The 16489-nt window shown below is 31.9% G+C and overlaps 2 protein-coding genes across 2 annotated transcripts in view; one reads left to right on the top strand and one right to left on the bottom strand.

Moving 5' to 3' along the window:
• Positions 1–16489, top strand: part of LOC145325001 (b(0,+)-type amino acid transporter 1-like) — a 355348-nt gene that overhangs the window by 230736 nt on the left and 108123 nt on the right. The window lies entirely within an intron of this gene.
• spz4 (Spaetzle domain-containing protein 4) overlaps positions 842–16489 on the bottom strand; it is a 33661-nt gene continuing 18013 nt past the window's right edge. Inside the window, exons 3-20 of the mRNA XM_080167758.1 lie at positions 13612–13692; positions 12505–12588; positions 11727–11813; positions 11207–11299; positions 10059–10148; positions 9202–9301; positions 8704–8876; positions 8246–8286; positions 7448–7539; positions 6924–7061; positions 6592–6710; positions 5942–6005; positions 5423–5520; positions 4755–4884; positions 4318–4405; positions 3232–3348; positions 2591–2904; positions 842–2223 (exon numbers count right to left, since the gene is read on the bottom strand). Coding sequence (XP_080023884.1) covers positions 2119–2223; positions 2591–2904; positions 3232–3348; positions 4318–4405; positions 4755–4884; positions 5423–5520; positions 5942–6005; positions 6592–6710; positions 6924–7061; positions 7448–7539; positions 8246–8286; positions 8704–8876; positions 9202–9301; positions 10059–10148; positions 11207–11299; positions 11727–11813; positions 12505–12588; positions 13612–13692 — 2014 coding nt within the window. The 3' untranslated portion in view covers positions 842–2118. The remainder of the gene's footprint in view (positions 2224–2590; positions 2905–3231; positions 3349–4317; positions 4406–4754; positions 4885–5422; positions 5521–5941; positions 6006–6591; positions 6711–6923; positions 7062–7447; positions 7540–8245; positions 8287–8703; positions 8877–9201; positions 9302–10058; positions 10149–11206; positions 11300–11726; positions 11814–12504; positions 12589–13611; positions 13693–16489) is intronic.

Genomic DNA, 16489 nt, shown 5'->3' with positions numbered 1-16489 from the left:
CAGACATTAACACTTGTAAAGTGTCAGAACTGAATAATCAGAATATAAATGTATAAGAGTCGAAGCAAAATTGTAAATAAATTTGTTGAAAAACTGCTTGATATAGAATAATGTTTATAGACTTACATTTTTAGGACTTGATTATAGAGTTGCTTCGCTTATTATATTGTACTTTGTTGTCTCAGCGATCAGTATAACAAAAATCAGATATATCGGAATTTTTAGATCACATACAAATTTGTTGTTAAAAAAGTTAAAAAATCAACATATTTAAAATGAACGTAAGGACATTCTGGTAATGATTATAGAGTTGTTACGCTTTCTAAATCGGACCTAACTACTACAGGAATCACCATACAAAGTTTGAAATCGATAGGACAATTCTAACATGCCTAAATTAACGAAAAAAGCTATCCGTTACGGACGTACGTACGGACCGACCTTAATTATAGAAACGCTTCGCTTTTAAAATCTGAATAAAGAAAGTAATGTTCTCATGATGGTGAAAAGTAGAGGAATAATAACATCCTTTTTTTTGTCTTACTTAAGATTTCGATAACTTCAGAACCTATTGAGCTCTCAATTTTTAGGCAGCTTTACACAGGTCTTGGGATCGTTATATGTTATAAGCCAAATTATTTTCATACAAAACTCTTGATGCTAGGGTCGCAGCCGCTATATAAATTAGTAAGGTTTATTTTGTCTGAATCTAAAGATCTTATAAATTTAATGGGTTGCATTTTACAGAGAAGCTTTCTATGTGTCTTGAAGTGTTTTTTTACCATTTTCTATCGCCCTCAGGTGGCAAGAGGCGAGGCAACTAGTAGCTAATAATGAATGATTATCTTAAGTCATATTTATTTCAATAATAAATACAAAAATATAATATTTTTACTACATATGGTAAAAAGACTAGAATTTTTATGAAAATCTTAGACCTTAATTTAATTTGATATTTTTGAAAGAAATCCCTTAAAATGAAATCAAAATTTAAAATCAAAACCCACAAATTTTAGAGCATAGACTACTTTAAACATAAAATAAAATAAGACAATATAAATATTAAGAGAAAAAATATTTGTATCAAATAAAAAGCTAAATCAAGTTTTGAAAAAGTCAATTAAAAGCTTTGTAAAGATACTTTTGGCAACGCAGAATATCAATTAATCTAAAAGTTAGGCTTACAGAATTATCCTAATAATTTCATATTATTTGAAATTAAAATATTAATTTAGAATAAGCCTAAATAAACTACTGACTAGTAAAATTATTACATAAAGAACATTCAATAAGAAACAAAATCAAAATAAGATAAATGTAAGCTAATCGTGAATACTAAAAAAACAAAAGAAGAATAAAAACTTAAAACTCGGCAACTGCAAACATATTCCAATGAATTCATTGTGTTATGTCTTTTCAAAAATCGGGCTCAGTAGTACTTGTATATCCAAGATTTTTCCAATAGTAGTTGAGTATCCATCTAGATACCTTAAATACTACTTTGACAAATTTAATTAGTGGCTTTGCCTGATAAAATTATTAAGATTTAAAAAAAAAACTTGGTTATGAAAAAAGATCATATTGGTTATGTTGGACTAGATACATATAATGAGACTCTAAGAAGGCCTTGGTAACAAAGATAAGGAGATTCAGCAATTTTTTACAGAATTTAAAAATTAGTATTTCAGTATGGCTCCGAATCCGATTCGTTTTCGCTAGATAATAAAACAATTCTGAGCAATACTTAAAAATCATGTATCGTATCGTATTACAGAGAGTTTTCCACGAAAAATAGAGTATAGAACAATTAATAACTGTTTTGTTGACGACCAATCTGGGACAACAAGTAATCCTTTAATTTTCATAAAAATTGCCTATAATACAATGCGCTAAATAAGTAATGTAACCCCAAACCATTTTTCCATAACTACATAGTATAAGGCCCAAATTGATATTTTATAAAAATAAATAATTAATCCATTAACATTGAATAATACTTATTCATAAGAATAATAACCCCTCGAAAATATAATATTATATACACATGAGATTCTTATAATCAAAAATTTGTTTCTTTAACATATACAAAATCCACTATTGTTCTTTTGTCATGGTGGATCATTTCTTTCTTGGAGTGTCGACAGTCCCCGTGGTTCCATCTGGTAATTTAAACTCATAGATAGGGTTGTTGTAAAAGAAATGGTCGTCTAATTGCCGTCCATCCTAAAATAAGAAATATAATAGTTATGTAAAAATACACTGTATTTTTTATTAAATAAAAAGTATTGCCAAATTAAACCCACTTACCACTGTCAGAAATTATTCATCAATTTCTAATTCAAGCGGAGTTTTTATAACAGAAAAAAATATCTCATGGTTTTCAACAAATTATGCCTTAAAAACCGGTCTTTCCAAAGTGCCTTAATTTTGATATATCAATAAGTAAAATACGCAAGAGTAAAGTGTAATTCAGTAAAATTAGAGCATGATTAAAATATGCTGAAGGCGTGTTTGTGTGTCTGTGAGATAGTTTGTGATAAATATTCAATTTAAAAATTAAGAAAAATTAGTTTTTTTTGGTTTCAATTACCTTTGCACTTTTCTTGATAATATTAAAATCATCATCCACAATGTTATCAATGTGCTCCCCACCCAACTCAACCATCTCCAACAACTCAGCTGTAGCCGCCATCTTGTCTTCAATGATGACGTCATCGGTCAGCTGATCAGATGTTCCCGCCAAATTTTTGCCCACCATGAAAGGTTCTTCATCTTGGGGTGAGTAGGGAAGCTCAGTGTCAAAGTTGTCCTGTGATGAATATGTGTATGGACCATCGGCCATGTTGGAGGCAAAAGTGGCAGCTGCGGCCTGGCGGTTCAGCTCACTCATGATGGCAGCTTTACCTGTAATTAATTGTACAATAAGTTATTTTATAAAACAAAAATTATTTTTGAAGTTACATTATTTCAAATACTGTAAAATGTTGTAAATGGTGACAACACTCCACTATCAATTTTAGTTTTAAAAGAAAAGCGTAAAATATTTTTTTAGGGTGGGGATTTTAGGGGCTATTTCTCTTACCCTCCCCAAAACTAGTTCTCTGGATATCTGGGAAGCTTTTCTGGAAAGGAGAACATTATTGGTTCAAGCGAAAATTAATCTGCTTTTAAGAGAAATACTTGATAGAGAAATACTTTATTGTACACTTTCAAACAACTAAATTTACATACCTTCATATGGGAAAACAGCTGGGATAATGGCTTCAGGATTGAACATCTGTCCGTTCCTGAACACTTTAGCCTCCTTGGACATCCTATGGTTGTCCAGGTTCTTGTCTCTTGCAGGATCTAAAAATATAAATATTATGACAATTGCTAGAATCATAAGAAATATAAGTAATTTCCCTCAAGTTGCCTGGTCAAGCACAGTAAACCCCATATCCTCCTTATTTTGATGGAAACCGATTTGTCATTCCAGCATTTTACCAAAGTACTATTTTAAAACAAAAATATATATCCTTTTAGTAAAATCCAAACCTTGATGATTATGCCTCTGCTTGTATGCCTTTCTAGGCACAGGATTCTGATCTATTCCCTTGGATTCTATTATTATACCTGGATGATTATGCCTCTGCTTGTAGGCTTTTCTAGGCACAGGATTCTGATCTATTCCCTTGGATTCTATTATTATACCTGGATGTTTATGCCTCTGCTTGTAGGCTTTTCTAGGCACTGGATTCTGATCTATTCCCTTGGATTCTATTATTATACCTGGATGACTATACCTCTGCTTGTATGCCTTCCTAAGCACAGGATTCTGATCTATTCCCTTGGATTCTATTATTATACATGGATAATTATGTCTCTGCGTGTATGCCTTTTTAAGCACAGAATTTTGATCTATTCCTGTGGATTCTATTATCATACCTGGATGATTATGCCTCTGCTTGTATGCCTTTCTAGGTACTGGATTCTGATCTATTCCCTTGGATTCTATTATTATACCTGGATGATTATGTCTCTGCTTGTATGCCTTTCTAGGCACAGGATTCTGATCTATTCCCTTGGATTCTATTATTATACCTGGATGATTATGTCTCTGCTTGTATGCCTTTCTAGGCACAGGATTCTGATCTATTCCCTTGGATTCTATTATTATACCTGGATGATTATGCCTCTGCTTGTATGATTTCCTAGGCACAGGGTTCTGATCTATTCTCTTGGATTCTATTATTATACCTGGATGATTATGCCTCTGCTTGTAGGCCTTTCTAGGCACAGGATTCTGATCTATTCCCTTGGATTCTATCATTATACCTGGATGATTATGCCTCTGCTTGTATGCCTTTCTTGGCACAGGATTCTGATCTATTGTCTTTGATTGTCTATTCATGCTTGCAATTATCTAAACACATAAAGGAAAGAATTAGAATTTTACATTGTGTAATAGATGACTTGATTTAAACAAGAATGACTTAATCCATAAGTAGAAAAGCACTAAATCATCATGAATGGACAAAGAAAAAAGTGCGTCATTGAGTAACTGTTCAGTGTTGAACATAAAAAAGGGGTGAAGATAAAAATCACGAAACCTTTATACATGTTTATTTATGACTTTTTTGTGCTTCACTATTTATGAATGTTGTCATCTTTGTTTTATATTTCATATCTAAAAAACCGATGGACAACCATTTAAAGTTTTTTGAAAATATATTTTCATATAGGCAGGTTTTAGGCTAGTATAAAATGCATACCTGTTCAGGGACATTATAACACTTGCATAGGCAGAAAGATGGAAATCTGAACCAGTCAGAAAAAATACCACGACACTCGTTCTTGGGATCAAATGCAAGTAAACGGTGCAGGCGATATTGCTGTTCGCATCTAACAATTAACAAGATAAATTTTCATGGAAACTTGTTATTTTTATAATGAAAATATTACTTTTATATATTGTTTTGGCAGTTATTTTTTTTCATTTCATTCTTGTAATAAGTCAGCTATAAATAGTCGAATTCTTAGGATAAAGCTTTCTCAGGAAAGAAATAGAAATTCTTTTACAAATTGGACTGATTACTGTGTATGATTGGCAATCTAGAGTAATAAATCTATTATAAACAGTTATATTTTTTTAGTGCTATCATAAAAAGTGCCTATTGATCACTGATAACCCACCCTCTTTATTTTAAAATAAATTGAAAACAAGGAGGTGGGGTTAGTTTGCTTTATACCTAACCACATTGACCATGGCCAATATACCTGCAGTGATCTAACCCTGTGGGCTACCAATTACTCTCTACCTTCTATATCCCAATACCTATACTAATCCGAACTATTTTAAATTTATTTTTAAAGTAATTGATACGGGTTATCCTTGCTCAACAAGGCACTTTGGTGTGAAAGCCTATATATATATTTTTACCTACAGCCAGGTCTGCACAACATTTGTTCTCCCTCATTCTTACACCTCTCCATGTGAATATACTGTTCAAATGGATATAAATTCAACAGAGCCAACACCTGAATTAAAACAGGATTAATATTTAGAACAAATAATACCTCATTATTATTATTAGGAATTTAAAAGTTTGGATCAAGTTAAACAGTACACCCCAATACCCAGTTTTGGCATGCTCTGCTTCGCTTGTCGAAATTTTGGCATGCTCTGCTTTACTTAATGAAACATTAGCATGTTCTGCTTTACTTGATGAAACAACGGTTTGCTTTTCTTTACTTGACTTAATAAATGGTAGTCTATGCCTAACTTGATTCAAAAGGTTTGCTGTTTTGAAATTAATAAAGTACTTGATAAAAATGTTCTATTAAAAAATTATTATGCTTTATAAAAAAAATTTTAAACATATGAAAAAAGGAAATTAGCATTAAATAATTTTTATTTACAATTTCATATTATTTTTAATGAGAAAACATAAATAAAAACCTGGTTTCTGGTGTTATTAGCCCAGAAAGGTGCCTTTACTTCTTCCCAGACAGGACAAGCATTGCTGAAAAAAATAAACAAATTAAATCAATATAGTTCTTTGTGGTACATTTATGAATTGTCAAATAGCGAAGTATGAAAAAGTGGATAGAAATACCGACAAAAAGTTTAAAAGAGCAGAGGTAGATTCCTAAAAAAATTGTTTTCATTAAAAATCCTCCAATATCACATAAAAATTCTACAAAAATAAAATAAAATCTTATGTTTATAACCCTTCTATGATTTGGTTTATTTTTGTAGATTTTTAATGTGATTTTAGTGGATTCATCACGAAAACAATTTTGCCCAACTAAGCGATTAGTGGGGCAATTTTTTTAAAGAATCCACCTCAGATGTCACAAACAAAAAAAAAATAGAAAGAAAAATGATGAAACATTTCATATGTTGAAAAATATATTTTTGAAGCATGGCTGACAGAACGACGGACAAAGTAAATCATATTCTATATTCTCATTAGTTTCAGAAATCTTTCCAAGTAATTCATATGTATATTTTGGATAACCGCCGGGAAAATAACATTTCCCCCATAGCGACGGATGGACGGCCGGACAAAGGTAATTACATAGTAGCTTCTCTACTAAAAATCTTACATGCTTTCACCGGTGTACTCAATCATCTCCTCAAACTCTTGTTCTTGCTGTTCATTATTGGCCTCTATTTCAGCCTCAAGTTCATCAATATTCTCTCCTGTCTCTTCCAGTATCATTTCCTTAACAATTGTATCAGTAAATGACTAATTTCTGCCTGCGGAAACAGAAAAGTAATTGTGGTTTCTCTCAAATTTATTTGACCACAGAACTCCCCACCCCCCTTACCTATCATAAAATAAACACAAAATAGGGGGAGGGGCTTGTTTGTTTGTTGATTTGTTTGAGGAGAGGTTGGTATAGTGAAGAAACGCACAGATCTTTAAACAATTTACCTGGATGTCATTATGTTCCTGAACGTCATATTGTTCCGTATCATAAAGATCAGTGCTTGCTCCTTCAAGATCACCCTCAAGACCAGCAGGTGAGGGTATTTCATCATAGTCCTCCACTTCGGGGCTTTCTATGTCAGTCTAAAAAGATAAAAATATATATTCATTACCATCATCCCCCCCCCCCTTACATCCTCTCCTCCTTTTTTAAAACATAGTTGCGAAGGTGGGGGTAAAAAAGCCCCTCCTCCTGAAGCCATTTTTGATGTGGGTCTAAAAGCTAATTGCAAAATCTTAAGACACCGTGAACGATGGATTTATGTAAAGTGTAAACCCCCAGTTACAATAAACAAAATTACTCTTTCTATTAAATACATTATAGGTTAAAATGTTTTGACTATACAATAAATTGTATACTTCACTTTAAATTTGAAAGCAAAATAAAATTTCAAAAATTTCAGTATCCAAAGTTCTGGAGAAAACGAATTAGATAGCATGTTTATAAATAAATTAAGAAATATCCTTACTGTAGTTGGGAAGTTTATAGGTCCTTCTCTAGAACTCATAGGTTCTAGTATCTCAATCTCTTCAGTTGTACTTTCTGGTATCTGTCCAGTTTCTAGAATATAATAATTATAGTTCCTTCTCTAGAACTCATAGGTTCTAGTATATTAACATCTCCAGTTGTACTTTCTGGTATCTATCTAGTTTCTAGAATATTTTCGATTTTATGAAAGTAACAAAAATGTCTAATGTGTATATAGATATGCAATAGTGTGTCCCAAAAAGAATTTTTTTAGCACACTGTTGTAAACCATTTCATTACTCATTACAAGACCACTGGTACCTAGAAAATGTCTTTAGGTATAGCTGAAATAATGGACCTTGAACTTAATTTTTGGGTTCAATAGTCATCATTTCATTAGGGTGCTGGGTTTAGATAGTGTGCTCGTCAAAATTCTAAAAAAAATTGCTTTCCTGGAACACCCTAATATGCAATCATATATTTTCCATTGACCCCCTCCCAAAATCCCTGATACATAGCTAACCAATGATACAAAATCCCTGATACATAGCTAACCAATGATACAAAATCCCTGATACATAGCTAACCAATAATACAAAATCCCTGATACATAGCTAACCAATGATACAAAATCCCTGATACATAGCTAACCAATGATACAAAATCCCTGATACATAGCTAACCAATGATACAAAATCCCTGATACATAGCTAACCAATGATACAAAATAGGACGATGTCTGTCAGTCTGTCTGGAGAAAGCATAAAATTCTCGCTAAACTTGAAATTAGAGACAATACCTGCGGAACTCTGCTGACCAGTTGTAGGCATCATTGTATCACTAAAATTAGAACAAGGCTTATAATATCCGTATTAAAAACCATTGTTGGAACAACGGACAAAGTGAAATATAGAGCAAATGTTCAGTGGTCATAAAAAGAGAAGAAAAAATTGAAACAGACCAAAGAAATTATTTCCTGAATGCTTATTAGTACAGAAATCGAAGCCAAATATTTCAGCTGTCTTTTTTGAATAGCAGCTAATAAAATTACGTCCCCCCATTACGTGTCTTACAGACTGACGTGCGGACAATCATTTTGAATTAGAGTGCAGCTTCGCTACTAAGAATTACACTAAATAAAATAATTCATTTATTGTTCGGTGATTTGATTTTTCTCAAGTTTCAACCCCCCACCCCCTCCAAATCCTATATTTATTTTGTGTATGGAAATGAAGTCATTTTTTCGGTGTTATTTACCTGAAAGGCATAACAGTCTGTGCCTCACTGCCGGTGCCAGTAACAACATCAAACTCAGTTGTTGTTGGCTGTATGGTCTGGGGCTGTTGCACAGTTGTGGCTGTGTGCTGTTGCATGGTTGCAGTGGTGGGTTGTGCTGTGCCGCCCGGTAGCTCGGTTGTGGTAGGGATACTACAATTTTATTAATGTTAACAGTTCTAATAATTATGGATCTATTTCCAGGGATATGTATATTGTATAAGGTATATGACAATAAAGATAAATTGATATGCGTCCATTTTCCCAATAATGACTAACAAAATTATCTTTTATGTAAGACTAAATTATTGGACGAAAATAAATAAAACTGCCAGTTTGGAATCTCTATATAGTACCCAAAGTTTTTGATCCAACGAATTTGAAGGTGGTTGCATAACTTTTTTCTTAAACTTTTTGTAAACCATTGTTTTGGTGGTCCCAAGGGCCATTAAAATGCCAAGAAAATCTGTTAACAATCCTTGTATCATGACTGATGGATGTACTGGTCTGTACTGTGACTACAGTTGTACTGGCAGTACGTTGAGTTGTCTTCTTTGTTGTTCGCCCTCTGGTTCGAGACCTAAAATATTAAACATGTTTCTTCAATTATTTAAGATAGAAGAACTCTTTTTAAATGTTTTAACTGATGTAATAAAGTATTTGCATAATATCTCGTTGATTGTAGGCATAAGTCTAAATTCAGTATGACTTCAAAACCATTGATCTAAAGGGATAAGCCAATGGCCGGCCGATAAATTGATGTAAAACCCAAATGCTGATACACAAAATTATCCCTTCTGTACATTAAAATTAGTGGTTGAAACGCTTAAAAACTCTAGTGAATTTCGATTGGTCGATTCAATAAGTTAAGTTTTTAAACGTTTCAACCACTAATTTTAATGTACAGAAGGGATAATTTTGTGTATCAGCATTTGGATTTTACATCAATTTACATATATTTAAAGTTTCTAAAGTTTTTAAGCCAACGAATAAGAAAACGTTATTACAAAACAGCCCATTGTCCCATCTCTCTCTGCTTCGAAATCGATCCATATCCACTGGATTAGAATGTATTGTATTGTATTATAGACTTTCTTTCACGAATAAAATAAAAATCTTAAAATTAATACCAATTTGTTGTTGGCATAACCCTATAATTCTTATTTTATATCTATGGAAAGTTGTCTATTATACGATAAGATATCTGTTAAATAAAGGGTTTAGACAGGCGACAGGCGACAGTGTTCATACCTATAAACTAGAACATGCAAATCTCACTTATTTATCTGTGTAGCCGTTTCTGATATATTAAGTGACACATCTAAATGATTATTTACCTCATAATAGGGGCTTTATTTGTGTTATCTGCTCCTTCCTTCAATTTCTCTAACTTTGCATTCTTTACCATGGACAGTCCAGATCCAACCCTTTAACAAAAACAAATTAATTTAATTATATAATAAACTAGTTTTAATCTTATGATTGTACATTTCTATATTCGTAGAAAGCTGGATATAATACGATGCTAGACAGTAGACATAGTTTTTTCGTATGGATGAGAACCGGTTCCTATCCACCGGATTCGAATGAATACGAGAAATAAAATTACATAATTTTGTTATTTACTTAAGGGTTTTGATATTTAAGAAATTTCTTTGTTTTGTTACTTTTTTGTATCAAGATTCTAAGTAGAAAGTATAATAATAGAAACTTGGTTAAAAGTTAAATATTAAAAAAGTCTTATAATGAAAAAATACCTCTAGCTTTTTAAAAGCGAAGTTTTTCTATAACTTGGGTCGGTCCGTCCGTACGTCCGTAACCGATAGCTTTTTTCGTTAATTTAGGCATGTTGGAATTGTCCTATCGATTTCAAACTTTTAATGGTGATTCCTGTAGTAGTTAGGTACGATTTAGAAAGCGTAGCAACTCTATAATCATTACCAGAATGTCCGTACGTCCATTTTAAACATGTTGATTTTTTTACTTTTTTAACAACAAATTTATATGTGATCTAATTATCCGATTGATCTGATTTTTAATATACTGATTCTTCAGACAACAAAGTATAATATTATAAGCGAAGCAACTCTATAATTAAGTCCTAAAAATGGAAGTATGTCCATAAACATAATTATGTAACAAGCAGTTTTTCAACAAATTTCCTTACAAATTTGCTTCGACTCTTAAACATTTATATTCTGATTATTCAGTTATGACATTATGTAAGTGTTAATGTCCGTTTGTCCTACTGATTCAGTGCTTCGCTTTTATGGGTGTTGTCATCCTTGTTCTACAACTTTTATAGTCGTCTTGATAGTATTCTAAATAGAGCTTGCTGTGATACTTATGGCAATTGCTATCCTTGCTTTAATTTACCAAGGGATCTTAAGGGGTAAAACAGAGACAACGAATAAGAAAATTGTCTAGAAAACATTGGGTACCAGTGTAATTTACATTTCGATATCCTCTCCCTTCCTAAATTTACCTGATATTATAGTGTAAACCATTGAACATATTTTCATTGTAGGGTGGAACCATATTTACTGAATAACTGTCAGATGAATCACTGTGATCTCTGTATCAATATATTATCAGTATTAGAACATTTTTTAAAAATACTATTACTTACTAAATTTTTAAAAAAGAAGTAAATTTTGATTAAAATACAAAAGAGGAATAAAATTTTTTTATTAATCTGTAAAAAACTTATCTGATTTAATTTTTTTCAGTGCCTTATTAAAAACTTAAATCGTGCTTTTCCTCAAATAGCGATACCAAAAAATTCTCCCCCTCCTTATCTTTAAAATAAAGAGGGTAGGGAAGTAGTTTTTCTCTACCTAACCCATGCAGGTGGACATAGCCATATGAAGTTGTCCTTTACCTAACATAACCTAACTTTACACGACCAAAAGTAAGACAGAAAACACTAAAAACGCCTATTTTTCATTTTTTTTGTTTTCTATGCTAGACTAGTTTTAAAAATAATTCTAACTGATGATTTCCTGGTGTTTCTTTGACTAGAATATTGATGACTGCGTGAATATTTGTGGGCAGGATCCTCATATCCAAATAAACTATTACTTCTCATCTCCCTAAAAAAAAGAGTGAAATTAGCGTTCTATTTTGTAAATGCCTTTTCTATAGTGCAGGAGATGCGCCTCTTGTAGACATAACTGTCCTTGACTAATTATGCGTGGAGGAAAGGACTAAATGAACTGACTTTTTATCATAATAATCAAAACTAATCTTTATCAATAACGTAGCGCCTATAGGAGGCAAACAAACCATGCTATACTTTTTTCAGTATGGTTTCGAAAATGATGAATATCCGCTGGATTAGAACCGATTCTTGGCCATATTGAAAGCTCATGTATAGCATCGTACTACAGACAATGTTCCACCAATATGCGATAAAAAATAACAGATTTTAAATTTCTGTTTTGCCATCGTTACTGGTGGTCAGACTGACAAACATTGTAAATCAAGTTAGATGTAGAGTAGCTCAGCTTCTAATTAGTATATGTTTGAAAGTAATATAGCAGAACCGTTTATTAAAACTATTGACATTTTATTTTAAATGTTTAAAGCGACTTTATGGCTGTAATAACAAGTTGTTGTGGCTGACATAAAATCAACATGCTTATTTGAGACATTTTATATGGCTTTTTATAAAAAGTGATCATGTCTGACATATTACCGACTATCGACAGACAAATTAAATCTACATTCTACATAATTATGTTGACATGAAAACGACACAACTTGTCGACAGTGAAATCTAACCTATAAACTTCATTAGAATCAACATCTCCATACAATCTTCTCATCAGTGCCCTGTTGTCATCACGAAACTTCTGGATGGCATGCCTAGAAAAATAAAATATTATTTATCCTTATATTAAAGTAACAGGATGTTTGTGTGTTTGTGTGTCTGTGTGTCTGTACCGAAGAAATTCCCTAACCACTGAACCGACCGGGTTCTCCTTAACAGGGTAGATTCTCATGGGTCACGGGAAGATTTATAACTATTTTGGGGGAGGGTACCACCACCCTCCCAAGAGAAATGACAAAGAAATTGAATTTTTTTTTATATCTGGGAGACATCAACGTAATATAAAGAAGTGGTATCGTAACATAAAGAATTATCGTAGAGACTTTAACAAACAAAAACATTTAAAGTGCCACTAGAGGCCTCTAGGGGCGTAGCCGCTAGTAGATCATAAAGGAATATCAAAACATTTACTTTAAAGTAACAGGATGTCTATCTGTCTTTCTATAGCAAAGGATCTCGCTATCCGATTGAAAACTGATATGGTTTTACTTTACAGTGAATCTTCTTATAGGTTCAGGAAATATTTACAACTGTTTTGGGTAGAGTTCCTGTAGTACCTTCCTAGAAAATATCACCCCAATGTTGTCATTAAAAGTCCAATATAAAACGATTTCATGAAGAACTGGTTAACTTTTCTTCACTTCCCAGAATTTACACACCCCCCCCCCCCCCCTGGTAAATCATGTGCACGCTATTGCTTGTAATAATGTATGCATTATAACAGGTGCGTGCACAGGGTTTTGCCATGGGACTGTATGCTATTAAGGGGGGTGGGTGGGTGAGCAGGACTTCAAGTTCTTGGTTCTCATTGTAAGGGGGGGGGGGGGTGTTGCACACGCATTTTTCATATTGATTTCATTTTTCATAAACCACAGTGGCGTGAACAGGGTTTTGCCAGGGGAGTGTATTTTTTAAGGGGAGGGAGGGGGTGAGCGTTCCATCATCTTCTTAGTTCTCATTTTAAAGGGGTGTTGAGTTTCCCTTTTTTCACGCATATTCATTATACACATATTAAGCCTTAATTAATCAAATAAAAAATGACTGAATAAAATACTTACTCTGGGTATGAGAATCCTTTGTATTCACAGAAAGATTGTTTTGACATATCACAGGGTATATAATCAAGCACTCGGGCGTTCCTAAACAAACAAGAACAATTATTTTCATAAGTAGCGCAGCAATAAACAAGTGAAACGTCCATTTTTGCAAATATTGTCAATTAATCATTGAATATGAAATTTAAATATAATAGTTCATGACATGTACATATCTAATTGTAAATTTCTAAAGCTACAATTAAAAAAGAAGTTAATTTAGAGTAACTGTGGCAAGACGAACATACCCTAGCTTAATAGCATCTACGCTCCAACGCAACACATCATAATGATATAAATTTATTTATTTGACATGATATAATAAGTCAACCATTTAAAACTAACATGACAATTTTTAAATTTAAATTTGTCATAAATATTGTAAATTCGGCACTAGCATCTAAGCAAAAATGCAGTAAAATAGCATTAAACCATCTAAAGACTTAAATTTAATAATTAAGTAGCATAAAACAATCGAGAAGTCAATCAGTTCAGTAGTTATAGAAATCACTTTTTCCTTTTATTATAGGGTATAGAGTCCATCAAAGAAATAAAGAGGTATAACTTCAAAGATGCACTTATTGTTGTTTTTTGTATTTTTAAAAATTAGCATATCCTTAATCAAAAACTTCCTTAAAGGCTTTTAAATTTTCTTTGAGGCTTTTAAATTTTCTTTGACCTACCCAAAAATTCATCTGATTTTTAAGGAAGTGTTTTAAAAGTTAAATTTCATATTGACGATCCCAAAAACACATGTTCAAGGCCATTGGATAATAATTTTTTTGTGATTTACAATTTTTAAAAGTAAAAGTTATTATTTATTGTTTGCTTGTAGATTTTTATTAATAGCAAAAGATGTTTTCTTTGTATTTCTTTTAAAATATTTGTGTATGCAAACATATTCCCAAAACTTTTTTGCTATTCTTATCTGCCGCCCTCTTTTTTTCGCTTCCTTATTTGTAAAAATGCATTCTTTACCTCTCCTAATTTTAAGCGGTCTTATCTTCTAAAAGGCAAGTGATAAGAAAATGCATATTCAATAAATAAAAGTTTCCAATTAAGAAAAAAAGAAACCCTTCTTTAGATTAAAATCATGATGGACATATTTAAAAGGAACCCAAAGTTTTCAAGCCAACCAATGAAAGAATGTTGGGTATCAGAGTAATTTACAGTCCAATGTATCCTCCCTCCCTCCCTATACACAGTACAAATACAAAGCGAAAAAATTTTAAGTTAATTGTATGTCTTTTTCTTTAATAATCTCATTCTTAAGATCTTATCTTTCAATAATTTGTATGTTTTTCGGTCTATTTATTTCAGCTTACAAAAGATAAATAAAAGTTGATTAAATAACACAAATTTAACAGATTTTTTAAAACTGTGCATTATTTATATATTTTTTTCTGTTTGGTATATAATTGTCTCTTTCAGTAATGTTTTAAAACCTTATAATTGTTATAAAGGGACCTTAATCTTGAATAAAGGAATGAATAATATAGAGAAATAAAGAGACACAGATAGAGAGAGAGAGAGAAAGGGAACTATTTCTCTTTTTTTTCTTTTCCTTTCTCTCTTTTTTTCACTCTCCCTTTCCTTGCACATATTCTCAAGGTCATGTGCCAACAGGTTTTCTCTCTCTTTTTTTTCTATCTCTCTCTCCACTCCCCCCCCCTTTTCCCCCTCTCTCTCTTTCTCCCTCGGTTCTTATCTATCCCTATCTCAAGCACATATAGGTTAGCGATAAAAAGGGGTTAGTACTATCCCAAATAGTTTCCAAGTCAGGGAATCATGGATAGGACTATTAAAATAATTTAGCAATCTTCCAAAAAAAAATCTAGTCTGTACATTTCTTCTTTTGGTAGCTTGTAAGTATATAAAAAGATTAATTTAATTTTTCCTTTGTTGTCCTCTCTCTCCTTGGTTTATAACTAAATTGTTTAAGAAAATTGCAATATACTAGCAAAGCAAAAACGGAAAATTAAAAAATACTGAAATTACATAAGGTAAAATAATGGTTTATTATAAAAGCAAAAAGATATTTACATTATAATTTTTGGCACTTGTATAAAATGTGTAAGTTATACCTAACTTAGACATTTTAAGATTAAAAGAACTGAAATTGGATACACACATTTCAAAATTGGTGATTGTCCTTTCACGACTGTAAATGAAATTGCTTGGGGAGTTTGAAAATTGGTTTTAATTCTCAGAAAATCTCTGTTTTTACTTACAAGCATAATTTACATGTACAAATTAGAACAATTAACAAGGACAATTTTCAATGTAGTGCAAACATTTCCTTAACCTATGTAATTATAGCAAAAATTACACAATATAATCTTTTCTTGTCTGTCTGTCTCTTAAGATCCCTACACCGAAAAAGTAAGTAACTTAAATTATGATTTATCCACTTTCGCTTATATTTGTGTGTTTTCTTTTAATGTTTGAATTTATTTCAAACTTACAAACACATTTTAGAGATTGTTAGGGAAACACGATGATAATTAAAATCATATCTTTATAATATACATGGTATAATTTTGATTTAAACAATTAAGATTTATTAAAGTGTTCATTAAACTTTAGAAACCAAAATAATTTACAGTCCAACGTCTCCTCCCTTCCTCGATTGTACACAAACATCGATGATGTAAAACTATCAAATTTGCTTAAAACTTGTCCCCATCCCAAATAAGAATTAACAATAGAAAGAAATCAGTAATTTTTATTTTCCTCTATGTGTTATAGTTGTAAATAGAAATTAGCCCCTAGCAAAAACTAGAAAATAACAAGGTTGTCAACAACCTTAAATAGCGAAGCAAAAACTTAGTTGTTCAGTGGT

The sequence above is a fragment of the Acartia tonsa genome, chromosome 7, assembly GCF_053477335.1.
Source record: "Acartia tonsa isolate MP-2025a chromosome 7, ASM5347733v1, whole genome shotgun sequence".
Classification (NCBI taxonomy): domain Eukaryota; kingdom Metazoa; phylum Arthropoda; class Copepoda; order Calanoida; family Acartiidae; genus Acartia; species Acartia tonsa.
This window is presented reverse-complemented; position numbering and strand designations above follow the sequence as displayed.